Source organism: Xiphophorus couchianus, chromosome 1 (genome assembly GCF_001444195.1).
Source record: "Xiphophorus couchianus chromosome 1, X_couchianus-1.0, whole genome shotgun sequence".
In the NCBI taxonomy this organism is placed as follows: domain Eukaryota; kingdom Metazoa; phylum Chordata; class Actinopteri; order Cyprinodontiformes; family Poeciliidae; genus Xiphophorus; species Xiphophorus couchianus.
Window position 1 is genome coordinate 10,010,085 of NC_040228.1, and position 14,307 is coordinate 10,024,391.

Below are 14,307 nucleotides of genomic sequence, written 5' to 3' on the forward strand. Positions count from 1 at the left end.
TAAACCGCTTCAGTGGGCATTTCTAGTCAGAAATGATGCCAAAAGCTTTCAATTTCAGAATCCCAGGATTTCTTTTTTCTTTTTTTTTGTGATTGTATGATGAATATACAGTATAAACAGTAAATGTTCCAGCTGCGGAGTCTCTGCTCATCCGAGGTGCTGCTGGTTCTGCTCTGCCTGAAAGTTGTGATCCGGACAGACCTTCTGCACCAGCCTGTAGTCCGTGCCAGTGAAGGCGATGAAGATGCATATGACCTTGAAGGGTTTGGCGCAGATCCATGCTGCCTGGGACTGTGTGTTTTCCGAGTAGCATGTCTGCCCCGGATCGTACATGCACGGCTTGGTCTTCTTGGACCGGTTGGTTCGCTGGTACTCGATGCGGCAGTTGAGCTCAGTCACCATCATCATGTCCCGCTGATATTTCTGATGCTCAGTAGGAGCGGAGCTGGTGGACGACGGGGGGATCAGATCTGGGAACAGGACAGAGTTTTTATTGGGGCTGCTGTCGACCGCGCCATCGAGAACCTCCCAGCCCACCGCTTTGGATGGCGGGACGATGCTGACGGATATGTTCCCCAGACGGGAAGAGTTGTGCCGGAAGTAGACGCTGAACGTTCCATTGATGTGGTCCACAATTTTTCCAGTCACCAGGAGGCTGAACTTCACGGTTTTCACGTTGAAGTAGAAATCCCCCCAGCCCAGGATCTTCTTGGCCTTTGTGGAGGTTTTGGCAGGAGGCTTGGATTTGGGAGGAGCGCCGTACAGATACTGGTCTGGAGCTTGTGAAAAGTTCTGCGGCCAGCCGTAGGGGCTCAGCGCGCCGTATGTTTGGGTTTTGTGTTTGGTGGAGATGATTTGTAAGTCTTTGGATATATGTTTAACCTTCAGTGCTGCTCCCTCGGGTTCTTCTCCTGCACCAGCGGCCCTCCATTGTTTGCTCTTTAGGCTTAGAGGACCAGATGACTCCTGTACCTGCAGAAAAATATATTAGATGGATTATTTACTCAACAGTTGACTGACCCTATCAAAAAGCTGTAGTTGAAACAGTTAATGTTTAAGTCGAGCTTTTCCGCATTTTGCCATGCTACAGCCGGAAACTTCACTGGAATTCATTTGGATTTCATGCAATTTGTCAATACAAAGTAGTGCATTAAGGTGAAGTGGAAACATGGTTTGGGTGTGTATCATGCAGGTACAGTAAAATGTGCAGTAATACCTGATCATTAAGAATATCACGGAAATGTTTATTTATTTCAGTAACTCAATTCACTAAGTGAAACACCGTATGCAGATGAATTATTTGTGTTTTTACGCCATGTTTCTGTTAATCGTGATGATTTTCATCTGACAGCTAATGAAAATATGACATTTAAGATTGAAATTTTACAAAAACCAACAAAACTATGTATTTTTTTATACATGAAAAGCATGCTTGATAGTCATGTAAGAATTATTCATTTAAAGGCACTTTTAATTTGACAAATGTGCCTCAGTGGAAAGCATAACTAATTTATTCAGGCATATGCCACATGCTTGCTGCACTTTGGTACATGAACTGAAATCAAGTGAAATAGATTTCAACTCATTTTCCATAATAAACTACCTTGAAATAATATAAAAATGATACAATACAGACTTACCCATCAGGGTGACCACAAAAGAAGGACAATTTCACTGTAAGTACACTAAACGCTATCAAATAATCGATTAAAATAATTATTCCTCGGCCTTTCAGTCTCCTCTAAAACTGCCGCTGATCAATAAGTTATTTCCTTCAGGCAAGCTGGCATGTCACAATCAAGCTGCCATTAACAAATTATAATCTGTTTTCAGTTGTCCTTCAGCTGGGCCCCCTGTTAAAACTGTCAGTCATCCTTTCTGTGCAACCTTGATGATAGGCTACATCCAGTAATTTATTTATTTGTTTGAGAAGGACCTTTTTAAAACCAAATAAATAACTAAATAAGAACGATGAAACTACTTCAGCATATCTTTAGTCAGAAGCGACGCAATATGTTGAAGAGCTCCTTCTCCCTTGTCCCCTATTCATCTTCCTCTCAATCATTCATTCTTATATTCTAACATGCTTATGAATGGTATACTTGGAATCATTAGGGGACTAAGTATAGCTTTATTATATTAAATTTCCCCATCTCTGTCCACATCATCCTCTTCATCTACTTTTTGAGGTTTATTAGTAAATCCTGTTTAGATCACAAACTCTTTTCTTATTTTTCCTCCAAGGAGAAGAAGAATTTACTTACACTGGAAAAGCGTATTTCTAAACTCATCTCTTCGCAGCTGTGTATTTCTTAGAATAGCAGGCGCCTCAAATGTCAGAAGCTATGCTTATTGATCAAATTAATATGTCAATAACTATTTGACAAACAGTAGCAAAACGATCTGTGGCGGAGGCACGGGGAGAATTCAGATCAGCGTGTTCTTCCAAACAATAAACGTGATTTTGTTTCGTGTCACCCGTTATTTAAAACACGTAGGCTGTTTAATGTCGCGGCCCTGTTTTCGCGAAGCAGTGTTTACTTCACGGACGCTCAGTGAGTGTTGGACTAAAACCAGTCCTGCATGGCAACAGAGAGAAGCAGTTTTGTGATCTTCTGTTTTCACATGAAACAAACATGTAGTGTTTTTTTTGTTTTTTTTAATTAAACAGCTAAAAATTATTAAACACTGAGCACATCTTATTGATAAACCAAATTGGTTTGAAGTAGGCAATCTCCTACTGTAGGGTCTAATTAACACACAAAATCCTCCAAAATAATCCGTTAGTGAGGGTGTTAATGTGAGTAGAGTCTCTGATACTGACCACACAGCAGTTACTCAAAACATGACATGTTAGATACCACAAATGTACATCAAGGGTATAAATTGGGCTGAAGGACCTTAAGCCTTAAGTCTTTGTAGATCCAAAGCTTAGTTAGAATATATAGTGCCTGCTTTATCACAGAACAATAACAGGCTTCAGTCTATTTTATAAGAATTTTATATGAAGGATAGGGATTAAGTTTCAGTTTTACCCAATAAAAATGTGAAAACTGCACGTACAGTCACTGTGAGTTCTTTTCTGAAAGGAGACGTCAGTCTCTGCCTGCTTTGCACATCCAGAGACTGACGTTCCTCTTCATTCTTCTTCCTAAAGGACTCAAGCTGAGTCTGATTGGATGAAGATCCGTTTTCAGGGTCTGGATGTTTTCAGGGTCTGTTTTCAATTTGTTAAAATTGAAATCGTCACAGAGAGGCCTCAAAAATTCTGCTGCTCTGAGTAGAAGTCGCTGCAAGTCAGTGGATCCATTTACAACAAAATTAAGATGAATGCAGGAACCTGGTTGATGAATGAGAAATGATAAGTATTTTTTTATTATTATTTTAAGAAGATTTTATTATGTGAAAATTTTACACTTAAAGATATAAAATATATAAAAGTGTCCATATGCACTAAAATCATTCAAAGGGCTGCAAATTGCCACCGTGCCTCACTTTGGACACTCCTGATGTAATTTATTCCACGTTCAGCATGGCTGTGAGTTCACAGTAATCTGAATCTTTGGTTTTTTTGCTAGTGAATTTTCTGTTCTTGTAGGCCAGAAAATGTTTAGTTACCATCTGAGCAGAACACATTCTTCCACATATTTGCTGCATGGTTCATAGAAAGGCTTTTAACGAGACTTCTTATGATTTTATGTTAAAAATTATGAGGATTTTTCTTGCCACTCTTCCTAGATTAGATCATTGAACAACCAATATTCATCCTGTCAACAGATTCGCCTACCTGAGCTCTTCCTTTGTGCAGCTGCTCCACGAACTTTGTATCTACTTCTCTAATTAAAGCTCTCTTTGTTATGCTTTCTGGTGGACGGCAAGTTGCACAACACTGAACAGTGAGATGTCCAGAACTTGGAATATTGCTGGTCAATCACATAGAATCCCAACAATATAGATTCAAGTTAATGGAATATAAATACTTTTGCAATGTCTGGTATTTAACAAGAGGTGCAGAAGGTTCTGCTCAGCTTGTTTATATCGAAGTGAAGAAGGAAAAAAAAAAAGAAAAACGAACGAAAGTTTTTGGCTCTTTGCGCCTCTACTTGAGCCCGCACCTACACCTGAGTGTGCTCCGGCTGTGCCTATTGTTGCAAGCCTAAAACCTATGTGCTGTTCTCACCCAGCCTAATTGGAGCTCACAATGTGACAGCCGTGTCACCGGCTCAGTGTCAAGATGCCAGCACAATGACTGCGACTGAGCAATGGTGGAGAGAAGAGGATGCAAGCACAACACTTGCAAGGAGGCACCAGCAAAGGTAAAAAAAAATAAAATTAAAATAAATAGCATTGAATTAAATTGCTAAAGAATAAAAAAATAGTGAGCTGAAGGCGTTGTTTTATCTAAGGACGGGGAGAATATTCTTGCTGCTGGCAGGAAAATCCTTAATGTGACAGTTTTATAAGCGTAAAGAAAACATAAAAACAACAGCCTTCAAACCCTGAGGAGATTAAACTCTTTCAAAACCGAGAGACCCTCTGAAGTCATTTGCTTCACCTTTTACAGCTCAAAATGACGTTGCTTTGAGCTTTTTGCATTGTTTTTTTTTTTTTTTTTTTACTTAGCAAGTTCGCTGGTGAAGTTAGGTGTTACAAATTATTTGTTTGGGCAGAAAAATAAATTCAGGAGTGCATAATAAATTACAGCTGCACCTGGAAGAAAATCACAAACAAGAGAGCAGGAGCTGCTCAGAGGAACTGTGCTGTTTCGCAGAATAATGAACCATGCCCTATGTGACAAAAACATGTTTATGTTTTTACTTCATTCTGTCAAAACAGCATTTTGAATTTTGCAGCAAAAAAATAAGAAATAGAACAGAGGATTGCCACAAAATCTGAAAGTTAAATGCTACGAATAAAGCAATTTAAATATAAAATTTGGCAGACTGACCAGATTTCTGAATCTCTATTCAATACATATCATGTTGTATAAATACACATATATTAAAGAGATCATAAAGGTTATGATTTCAGCTTTCAGCACAAAAACAATCCCTAAGGAGAGAGAGAGAAAAAAAGAAATCTATGGAAATTAATTCATTTTTGGAGGCAAGAAGATGAGGAAACACATTTGCTGGCAAGAGATGATTTATGACCTCCTGCTTGTTTTCCCCCACGAGGAGAACTTCAAATTTGAGTTACACTGCAAACAACAGCACTTTGAGCAAATAACAAGCTCAGCCTCAGCTGCAGAGTGGACTCACCGCGCAGGGAAGGAGCCACAGACAGGTGATGGCAAAGTTCAAACAAAGAGCCCTCATCCTGCAGCAGCAGCACCAATCGTCCATCCACAGAGCCGCGACGTGTCTGTCTGAGTGATTTCCTGAATTAAAGCCTGCACTCTCACTTCCTGGCTGGAGGAGACTCTAGAAATCCTCCAGATTTGAAGTGAATCCGCTTCAGCTCTCCCCCTCTTCAGCGCTGTGCCTCTTTCTCTCTCACTCCTCTTCAGCGCATACATACACACACACACACACACACACACACCCACGCACGCCTGCACACACACATGCAAGTCAAACTTAGCAAAAAAATCTTCTCCCAAAAGAAAAGCATTGCCTAAGCAACATTTTACCCAGTAAGTATAAACCTATTGCCGAGTGGTTCCACACACACACACACACCCACACACACACACACCCTTCACCTGCCTCCATGCTCATTTTCAGCACCTGGCCGGCCCTCATTATGACTCATCAACCCGAGGAAAGGCTCTTTGAGGCAGGCACAGTTTGACAGCCGTCCCTGCTGTCCCCACGTACTTTAGCCGCAGGGAGGCTGACAAAATGACAAGGGCTTTCTTCAGGAAAAAATATATATATGTGCTGACAACTGGTGAGCGTCACTCCTTCAGTTTTTCGCTGGCAATTCAAGCCAACAGATCGCCCACCAGTACTAATCGAACCGAGGTCCTAAAGAAAGATCCGTAATGAACGTGTGTGATAACGCTAAGTAGCTCAACGTTTTCTGGCCAGTTTGACACTTTTTGTGTGCCCTCCTTATATATTTACTATGGATTTAAAGATGCAAAACGATGCACAAAAAAAAAAAAGTACACGAATCTCAAGCGGAAGAAACTTCTTGGTTTTCAAGGATTTTTTTCTACAAATTTCAAACTTGTGGTGGTTATTTGCACGGCTCTTCCAGCTTTGCACATCAAGACCCTTAAAACTGTACTTATTTTTTACTGCATAACTTAGCCTAAGCTAAGTCAGACTAGATGAAGAGAGTCTATGGACACCAGTTTTCATGTTTTGCCACAATATGAAAGCTGAATTGGATTCAGGTCTCTACTTTGACTGGACCATCCGTCCACATGAAAATGTGCTGATCTAAACCCTTCCAGTATAACTCTGGCTGTTTGTTTAGGTACTGTTGCCCTGCTAGGAGATGAATCAGCCTGATTTCCAGGATTGCTCTGTATTTAACCCCCATTCTTACTCAATCAACCCTGACCAGCTGTCCTTGTGGTATCAGGGGCGTTGGGGTAAAATGAACAAATGCCCACTTCACTTTTCCAATTTTCATTTCCAGAACTTCAAAAGAACAACTACTGGTATCCATTTTCTTCCACTGTGCTGCTGTGTGTTGGCCTATCAACTAAAATATCAGTCAGATACATTGAATCTGTGGTTGGAATCCTACAAAAGATTGAAATGTTCAGGAGAAGTTAATACTTCTGCAGGTAGATATGATCCAATGTCAAAACTATTTTTTATGAAAGTTTTTTAAGTGATTCAACTTGCAGTTTGAAAATGATTTATCTAATCACCTCATAAATATTTTTGAAGTTTCAAGTCTGTATTAAGCAACAGTAGGCAGTGGTGCTGTAATCATTTGGCTCGTGCTGTTAAGAAGAAATTTCACATTAATTTAATTTCTGTAATGAATTATTTTTCTGTTATATTATAAACATTTTATTATTTTCACAGCAAAACTTATTGCTTGTTGTCTCATTGGTCTGATTGTCCTAGAATATAAGAGTAAGGATTAAAGATTGTCACAATGAAAAAGAAAATAGAATTAAACATGCAGTAACTTGGAATCTATGTACTTTTTAACTAAGTTTTAAGATAGTGTCTATAATAGCAGAAAAGTTACTGCAGTATAATAACTAACCATTTAGTAAGAAATTGCTGTCTGATTTCACTCTTTAAGGAGCTTAAAAAACAAGCTAAACTTCAAAAGACCCTCCTGGGAAAGTCATTTTAATAAATGTTTACAGAATTTAAAAATGAAAACGGAAGGCAACGAAGAGATCACAGCATATTGCCACTAGCAGATGTCGCTTTTTTTCCATATGTAAATAAACAGAAACTTCATGTTCTGTCGGATTTCCACTTGGTTTGTGGGCTTTAGCCGACGTGCAGCCGTCGAAACAAAACACAACAAAAATAGCGTGGTGATATTATGGCTGTTTGTGTCACACCACAGTCCAGTGTGTTACAAATAGTCTTTATAATACTTTTTCACATTTTCACTAAACTACATATGTTGTTTTTTTTTTTGTTTTGTTTTTTTTTTAGAAAGACAAAGGTCAGTGTTTTTTCTTATTTGACATGAAGATCAGAGACATTACAAATATATCCGCAAATTGTTACTTGGTTACTACAGAGTCGCTTGCGCATGCGTACCAGCGTATGCAGGTTACATATAAAGCGTGAAGACAGTAACATGATGATACTATATCTAGAACACCACGGCGTTCAAAAGTTAGGCCACGTTGTGTCTAGTGGAAATCCCAACCAAACTTTCATTATGCTATGAATAAGAGTAAACAGAATTAGCCTTACGTCACTCTTTACCCACAATGCAAAGCGCCCGCAAGATTATTTACATCGTTCTATTTTACTTTACTTTGCTTTTAATTCCTTTGTACTATTTTCAACGTAACGATCAAAGCTGAGAAAGTGAAGTGTGTGTATATATTATCACAGTGTTTACATTTGCTCAAGTTGTTTTAGGAAAACCGTCAATGAAAAGGCTGTGTCAAAGAATGGCGTCTCGTTTCGGCGCTTCACTCGACATGCACTCTTGTTTCTCTTCAGATCGTATAAATCTTTCGCCTTTTACTAAAGATTTCCGTGGAGAGGAACAACAAGAGTTTATCCCAATTTTTTGACGCCCTGCGAAAGCGGGGCACTCTTTGCTTGTGACAATAAAACTACTGAACTGGAAATATTTAACTTGGATATTTCTGACTTTAGTTGCCAGTGAACTCCACACGTTCAGTTCCCTTCTGTGGTTCAAATAGGTTGTAATGACTGCAAGTGACCGCTAGATGTCACAAGTTCACTGGTTCTTTGTGGTCAATCTGTGATACCGAAAACAATTTGCTGAGAAATCTCAGTTTTAAGAATAACTTAAAACTGTAACAACAGTGACCGCTAATATCGGGGTTTATTGGTGTAAAAAATGAGGAAATTAAATATAGCAGCCAAGAAGTGCATTTGCTTTCCGACTGCTGTACAATTAATCAGAAAAACAGGACACAAAATGGCAAAACTTTATTTAACATACAAAGCTTTTTAAAGTTTGCTAAGAGAAAAGGTAGAGTCATTAGGTTTGACAGCTACATTTTAGACAGTTAATCACAAATTACAACAGAATAATTGAATGATAGTGGGAAAAAAATATATAGGGTTTTACTACATGTGAAATTAGTATCTTTGGTCTTGCCCTGCTTGATTTTTTTTTTTCTAGTCTTAATCTGACATGTCTTTCACAATTCCACTGAAAACAAACAAAAGAATGACTGAAAAATATACAAATTAAAAACACTATGTTGCACCCCTTGAAGAACTTTTGATTCAAAATCAGCATTTAGTTTTCTTTGCAATGAGTCGATCAGTAAAGCACCTATTGACTTGGCAATATTTGCATAGTAAATCTCTTCTCATCACCACTAGCATGGGCACACTGACTGGTTTACAGTGATGTAGCTCCAAACTCAGCAAGTTTCAATGGACTGCATTTTTCTGTCAGAACCAGCATTCAATTTTCAGTAACTACCATAACTCGACTGTTGGATCTGACTGAATTAACGGTCTTGATCTCGTCCCACGTACATCAATAAGCTTGCAGAGTCTAGATTAGGATGCACAGAGCTTTATTAATCCCTTAGGAACGTTCCTGTGGAAATCACATTCAGTCAAAACATTAGACTCCAAAATAAACAATGAAGCGTTAAGTTGAATTTGGCTTTGCCCAAAACTTGCTTTAGCAAATAAGTTTTTAGGTGTTTTTATGTTCATAAAATCTGAAAAGTGCGTTCTTAGATAATCAGTAACAAATGAAGACATTTACAACAAATTTGAGCACCACTTTTTACTTTTTCAACCTTCTACTGGTTGTCCATGCACACACCTTCATCTCCTATATTATTTATTGAAAACTACAATGGTACTCTGCATTAGCTTCTTCATCTCTAGAAAGGTAGTTCCATTTTTCTACTTGTTATTAAAACCTGAGCTTACACAATATCAGCAGGCAATGCTTAAATGCAAGTCTGTTCTTAACACAACAGTCTAAAATGCTGACGAAGAAAATAATGAAAGGTTGTTCAAATAATCAGCATGTCAGCAACAGAAATAGATCACAGCAAACACAATGAAAGAAAACTTAAATGTTTTTGTAGATCTTTTTTTTTTCTTGCATGTTGTTGCACCTTATGTGAAGGTGATCTCCTGAAGAAGATCTGCAGGGAAGTAGCCCAGCTTGCGTCCTGTGCTGACCTTCAGGTAGCCAGCTTTCTCATCTCCTTTCTTCACTACGATCTAAAAGACAATTTTCTTCTTTTATCATTTTGTGTCTTTCTTTTTATTTTAAAGATGCGTCACGTTGTTTGAGTGTGCACCCGCTAAATTCTGGAAACTTACCTGATCCTTCTTGAGTGTAATTTGTCCCATTTCTCTGTTGCCCACAAAGGAGCGGGTCACCTTGAAAACCCTTTCAGACGCGCGCACTTTAATGAGGTAGTCGGCAGGGAAGTAGCCAGACTTCTCTCCCATCTTTCCCTGATGACATAAGGAAGAATGTCAGAGTTCATCTTGACGGCAGCAGAGTGTTATAAATCTACATGTAGGATTGAAACCCACCCGCCACCACTCTTCATTGGAATCGTCCAGAACTATGATCCTATCACCAGGGCTGATCAAGTCAAAATGGAGTTTTGAGCAATTAGGGTTGATTTATCAAATTTTGTCAACGGAAAATGTCTCATTACTTATAAAATGAATGCATTAAGACTCATTTAGATCTCTCAAACATACTGAAAGTCAAGGTCGTCTTTCTCGATGGCTTTGAAGCGGTAGAGAGCCAGGTAGTAGTGGGACCCAGTGAAGGTACCTTTGGCCTGTTGACGGAAAGCACAGACGATGCAGCAGGAGAGAAACGATGAAATTATTTACCTCCAGCTGCAGGTTGAAGAACACGGAGTTTGCTCTCACCTTGTCATCTGCTTTGTCTCCACCTTTTTCTTTTTTATCTTCAGGCTTCCCTGCATGAACACCAGAAACAGTAACTCAGAAACAGGGACTGATTTATTTATTTTTTCTTTGACATCACATTACCAAAGTAATCTGTTGTTAATTGTTTGAACAAGTTATTATTGATGTCCTCTAAATTATCTGTGGTCTTCACTATGTCGATTGACATCATAATTTTAGTTTTACCTTCTCCTCCCTCTTCGTTTTCTTTGGGTTGTTGGTTTTCTTCTTCCTCCTCTTCCATCATCATCATCATCTATGTGACACAGTAAGTGAAAATCAGCATGCTAAACAAAAATGATCATTTATTGATGTTTCAAATTTATGTTTAAATCACTTAAATGTTAGTGCACCATTAACATCTTTAACAGTGCACTGGATGTGGAGGGTTCTGTAAATTACAAAGAAACTTAAAAAAAAAAAAACTACCTCTGCTCTTGTTCTTTTTTTTTTCTTCTGTGCTTTTGATTTTTTTTGATTGAAATATGACCAAATTACTCACATTCTTTTTGTCGTTTTCATTCTTTTTGCGCTCCTTGTTGGCCATGATGACACCAACCCTCAAGGTATCAAAGACGGGGTCGTTCCGGTTCGGGTTGTCTGGTATCAGCACATTATTTTTAAACCAAGTGACGATCATTTACGGTAGTCATTTCACCAATCAGTTTGCAGTGTGAGGGTTCCTTTCCCCGAGTCTAGAAAATGTATAATCTTAGGAAAGAACAAGTGCAACTTAAGCTTTGAAGGACTCACTTGGGTCTGGTTGGTCACTGCTGTACAGAGGGGAGCTATAGGCCCGTCTGAAGCCTGGTGGCTGCAGAAAAACACATTGCTTGATTTTTTTACACAACTCTGTCTTCACTGGTGCAAAGAAATTAGATATTTGAATTTGCTGTGTAAAAGGCATGCTGGATAGTGAAGAAAAACCCACAATTTTTCCAAAGCATTTCTGGAAATCGACGTAGTGCTGACACGAATGATGGATGTTGGTCTTGCAGTTCTTGCACCTCAGACAGAATTTGTTGTTCACTAGGTGATGTGCAAAGGCATATCAGTGAGGAGAACCTGACAGCATGTGGTTGTAGCAGTGGTTCAGGTGCAGAATGTATTATGAGTTCGTCTCCTGCATAATACATACAAACAATCATGCGAGCACAGACGTCACAGAACTTGGGCTTCTTGCAGTAATGGTCCTTAAACTTGTGGGGTTTGTCATTGATCCGAATAACAGGCTCTGGAGGAGGCTCTGGGTCCTTCTCCTCTACCTCCACCTCCTCATCATAGATGAAATAGACCTGGAGAAACAAATAAAATCCTGAGGTAAGTTTTTATGTCCCTTATTTCAGGCTGGGTTTGGATGCGCAGTGACATTTGGAAAGATGGCTTTATTTTTAAAACTCCCCATTCCTGGTTATTACAAGATTTTTTTTTCCCATCAAAAAGACAGAAAAGACACTATGAGTTCAAAATCTTAATGTTAAAAATGCCGTCGAACTGTAGTCCTGCCTCGAGGTTGGGGCTATTTTAAACACCCTGGGAATGCCCCTGCTAACATTGGTTGGTTAGCATGGTGCTACGACTCACAGTGTCTCCATCTTCCCTCACTACGTTGTCAGGAGCTGGAGGATTGTCATGAATATCCACAGAGTTTTTGTCATCCTCCCTAACACACAGACACACACGCACACACACCCCCACAAACCCCCCCGCACACGCCCCCACACACACGCACGCACACACACAAAGGAAAAGAAAGGAAAAAACAAAAAAGGTTCAGATAGTAAAGAAAAGTTTGTTCAGCTTGTCAGAAAACAAATGCAAACATCAAACTGCCTAAAGTAGGACATTAATGTAAAATATGACTTAAGTCAGTGCTATTTTGTCATACATGCAGCAAAGAAATACCATTGCTAACTTGGCTTAATTTTAATGGCTATTTACTCCATATCTGAACCAATTTTGATATTTTAATTTGTAAAAAAATTTTGTTAAAAAATGCGTCATCTTCCATCCCTTTTGACAGTTGTACCCTACGTTGTGATGGTCACTCCCAATAAAATACATTGAAGTTTGTGGTCCTAAGGGGGCATGCATGTGAACCTAACCCACCGCTAACACTGTTGAAAGTTTGTCCAATGTCACATTCAAGAAATCAATGTATGTTACTTTGTACAAGCTCCACACCTTTTCAAAATAAAATCTTACATAATATGTCTCTTCATCTAAACATGGAGTTGCTTTATCTGTTATTGTGTAGAAGAAGACTAGGAGAACTGAACTGAGTGTTTAGCTGTTGATGAATATGGATATTAAACGGCGTGCAGGAGGAGAAGCATGCAGGAACTGTACTCACTGGTCCATGGTGCAATGCTAAACTTGTCAATACACCAAAGTCTAAAAGAAATCAGAACGATTTTATTGTTGCACTACTGGCCGTCCCATTCAGGATGCATGTTGATTAATTAAGCAACCACAGTTTTGATCACGGCTTCTAAATGCTGTGCGTCTCATGTTTTGCTATGAATGATTATATTTGTTGCATGAGCCGTAGACATATATATAGTCAATGCATGGAAGAACCAGCTGCCGATTGACTGCCCATATGCATAAAAGCAATAGAAAATATGACCAGGACACAACTGACAGACATTATTATTACTATTTTCATTTTGTTCCTGTTCACCCCCATTTCTAATGCTGCCCAGGGAATCTGCCTTCATACTTCATATAAAAAACACTACTATATACAACTTAAATGTGATAAATGTTAATTAAAGAGGATGATGTAGTGGAAACCAAATGTAAACCCATGAAAAATATCACTTAACTACATATGAACGCATAATTTGGTCAAATAATATTAAAAACAGTTAAAAGGAAAAACCAAAGAACCACTTTTATCATAAAGTGAATACTCCAACTCAAACGCAGAAGCACCAAACTGCAATGCACCGTTTACAGTATTTATAGCAATCACCTGAAGGACACAAAGTGTTTGGGGGCATTGGTCTGCTTAAACTGAACTATTCTTGGTTGGTGAAATTTGATCTCATCTCAACTAAATTTGGAAGTTGCTGGCAGTCAAAAAAGAAGAAGAAAAATTACATTTTGAAATCAAGCACTGGAGAAATACTGCTTCTATGATCGATAGGCGTCAGCTGGACTTTCTCATAGAAACCAAGGCAAACAAACCAAAAGATCAGAGCTTCTTTTGGTCTGTAGAGAGATATTTTAATAAAAGAATACGACATTTAAGCTGAAACACTTACCTTTAGTTCAAAGTTGTACAGATCACACAGAAGTCTTCACCAGCTGGTAATGAGTCGTATTATTAGTTCGGTGTGGTTGAGTCTAAGAAGGAAGTTGACCAAAATGTTTCCTCTCTACTCAGGGACTCAGGATTCAATCTCTGTCTGTAGTCCCTCTGATGTTTTCTTCATGTAATTTCTTCTCTGATTCTCGGCTCCCTCTGTGACTCAAACTCTCGTAGATTTGGGAAGGTCTTTGTGATGTGTATCCATGATTTTCTGGGTGTAATTGTATGCACGGCAGGTCTGAGCCCTGCTATGTGAAGTTGATGGGTCGGAACAGCTGAGGACCTCAGACTGAGCACCAGCGACGATGGAAATCAGATACATTCTCTCCGAGTGGCGACATTACATGCACGCACACACACACACACAGCTCTTTTATCATTCGTTCACAGGCCAAAGAAATACACACAGAGGCAAGTTCAGGTATTTATACATAATTATGTTTACAA

General features: G+C 38.9%; 2 protein-coding genes and 1 non-coding gene across 3 annotated transcripts; 1 reads left to right on the plus strand and 2 right to left on the minus strand.

Moving 5' to 3' along the window:
- Window positions 1-111: 111 nt before the first annotated feature.
- On the minus strand, window positions 112-5,513 carry LOC114148537 (neurexophilin-2-like). The gene is made up of 2 exons (XM_028023902.1): window positions 5,262-5,513; window positions 112-972 (listed from the first exon to the last, which is right to left on the minus strand). Exons 1-2 carry the CDS (start codon window positions 5,343-5,345, stop codon window positions 148-150), a joined length of 909 nt encoding a protein of 302 aa, XP_027879703.1. The 5' UTR covers window positions 5,346-5,513; the 3' UTR covers window positions 112-147.
- Window positions 5,514-8,085: 2,572 nt separating this feature from the next.
- Window positions 8,086-8,199, plus strand: LOC114149564 (U5 spliceosomal RNA). Its single transcript, XR_003596536.1, has one exon. It is a non-coding gene; the product is annotated as a U5 spliceosomal RNA (small nuclear RNA).
- Window positions 8,200-8,547: 348 nt separating this feature from the next.
- Window positions 8,548-14,159, minus strand: stac3 (SH3 and cysteine rich domain 3). Its single transcript, XM_028023890.1, has 13 exons — window positions 13,814-14,159; window positions 12,898-12,938; window positions 12,129-12,207; window positions 11,683-11,839; window positions 11,476-11,573; window positions 11,298-11,358; window positions 11,047-11,144; window positions 10,731-10,800; window positions 10,506-10,555; window positions 10,329-10,411; window positions 10,155-10,206; window positions 9,936-10,073; window positions 8,548-9,833 (listed from the first exon to the last, which is right to left on the minus strand). The coding sequence occupies exons 2-13, from the start codon at window positions 12,903-12,905 to the stop codon at window positions 9,726-9,728; spliced, it is 1,002 nt and encodes a 333-aa protein (XP_027879691.1). The 5' UTR covers window positions 12,906-12,938; window positions 13,814-14,159; the 3' UTR covers window positions 8,548-9,725.
- Window positions 14,160-14,307: the final 148 nt, after the last annotated feature.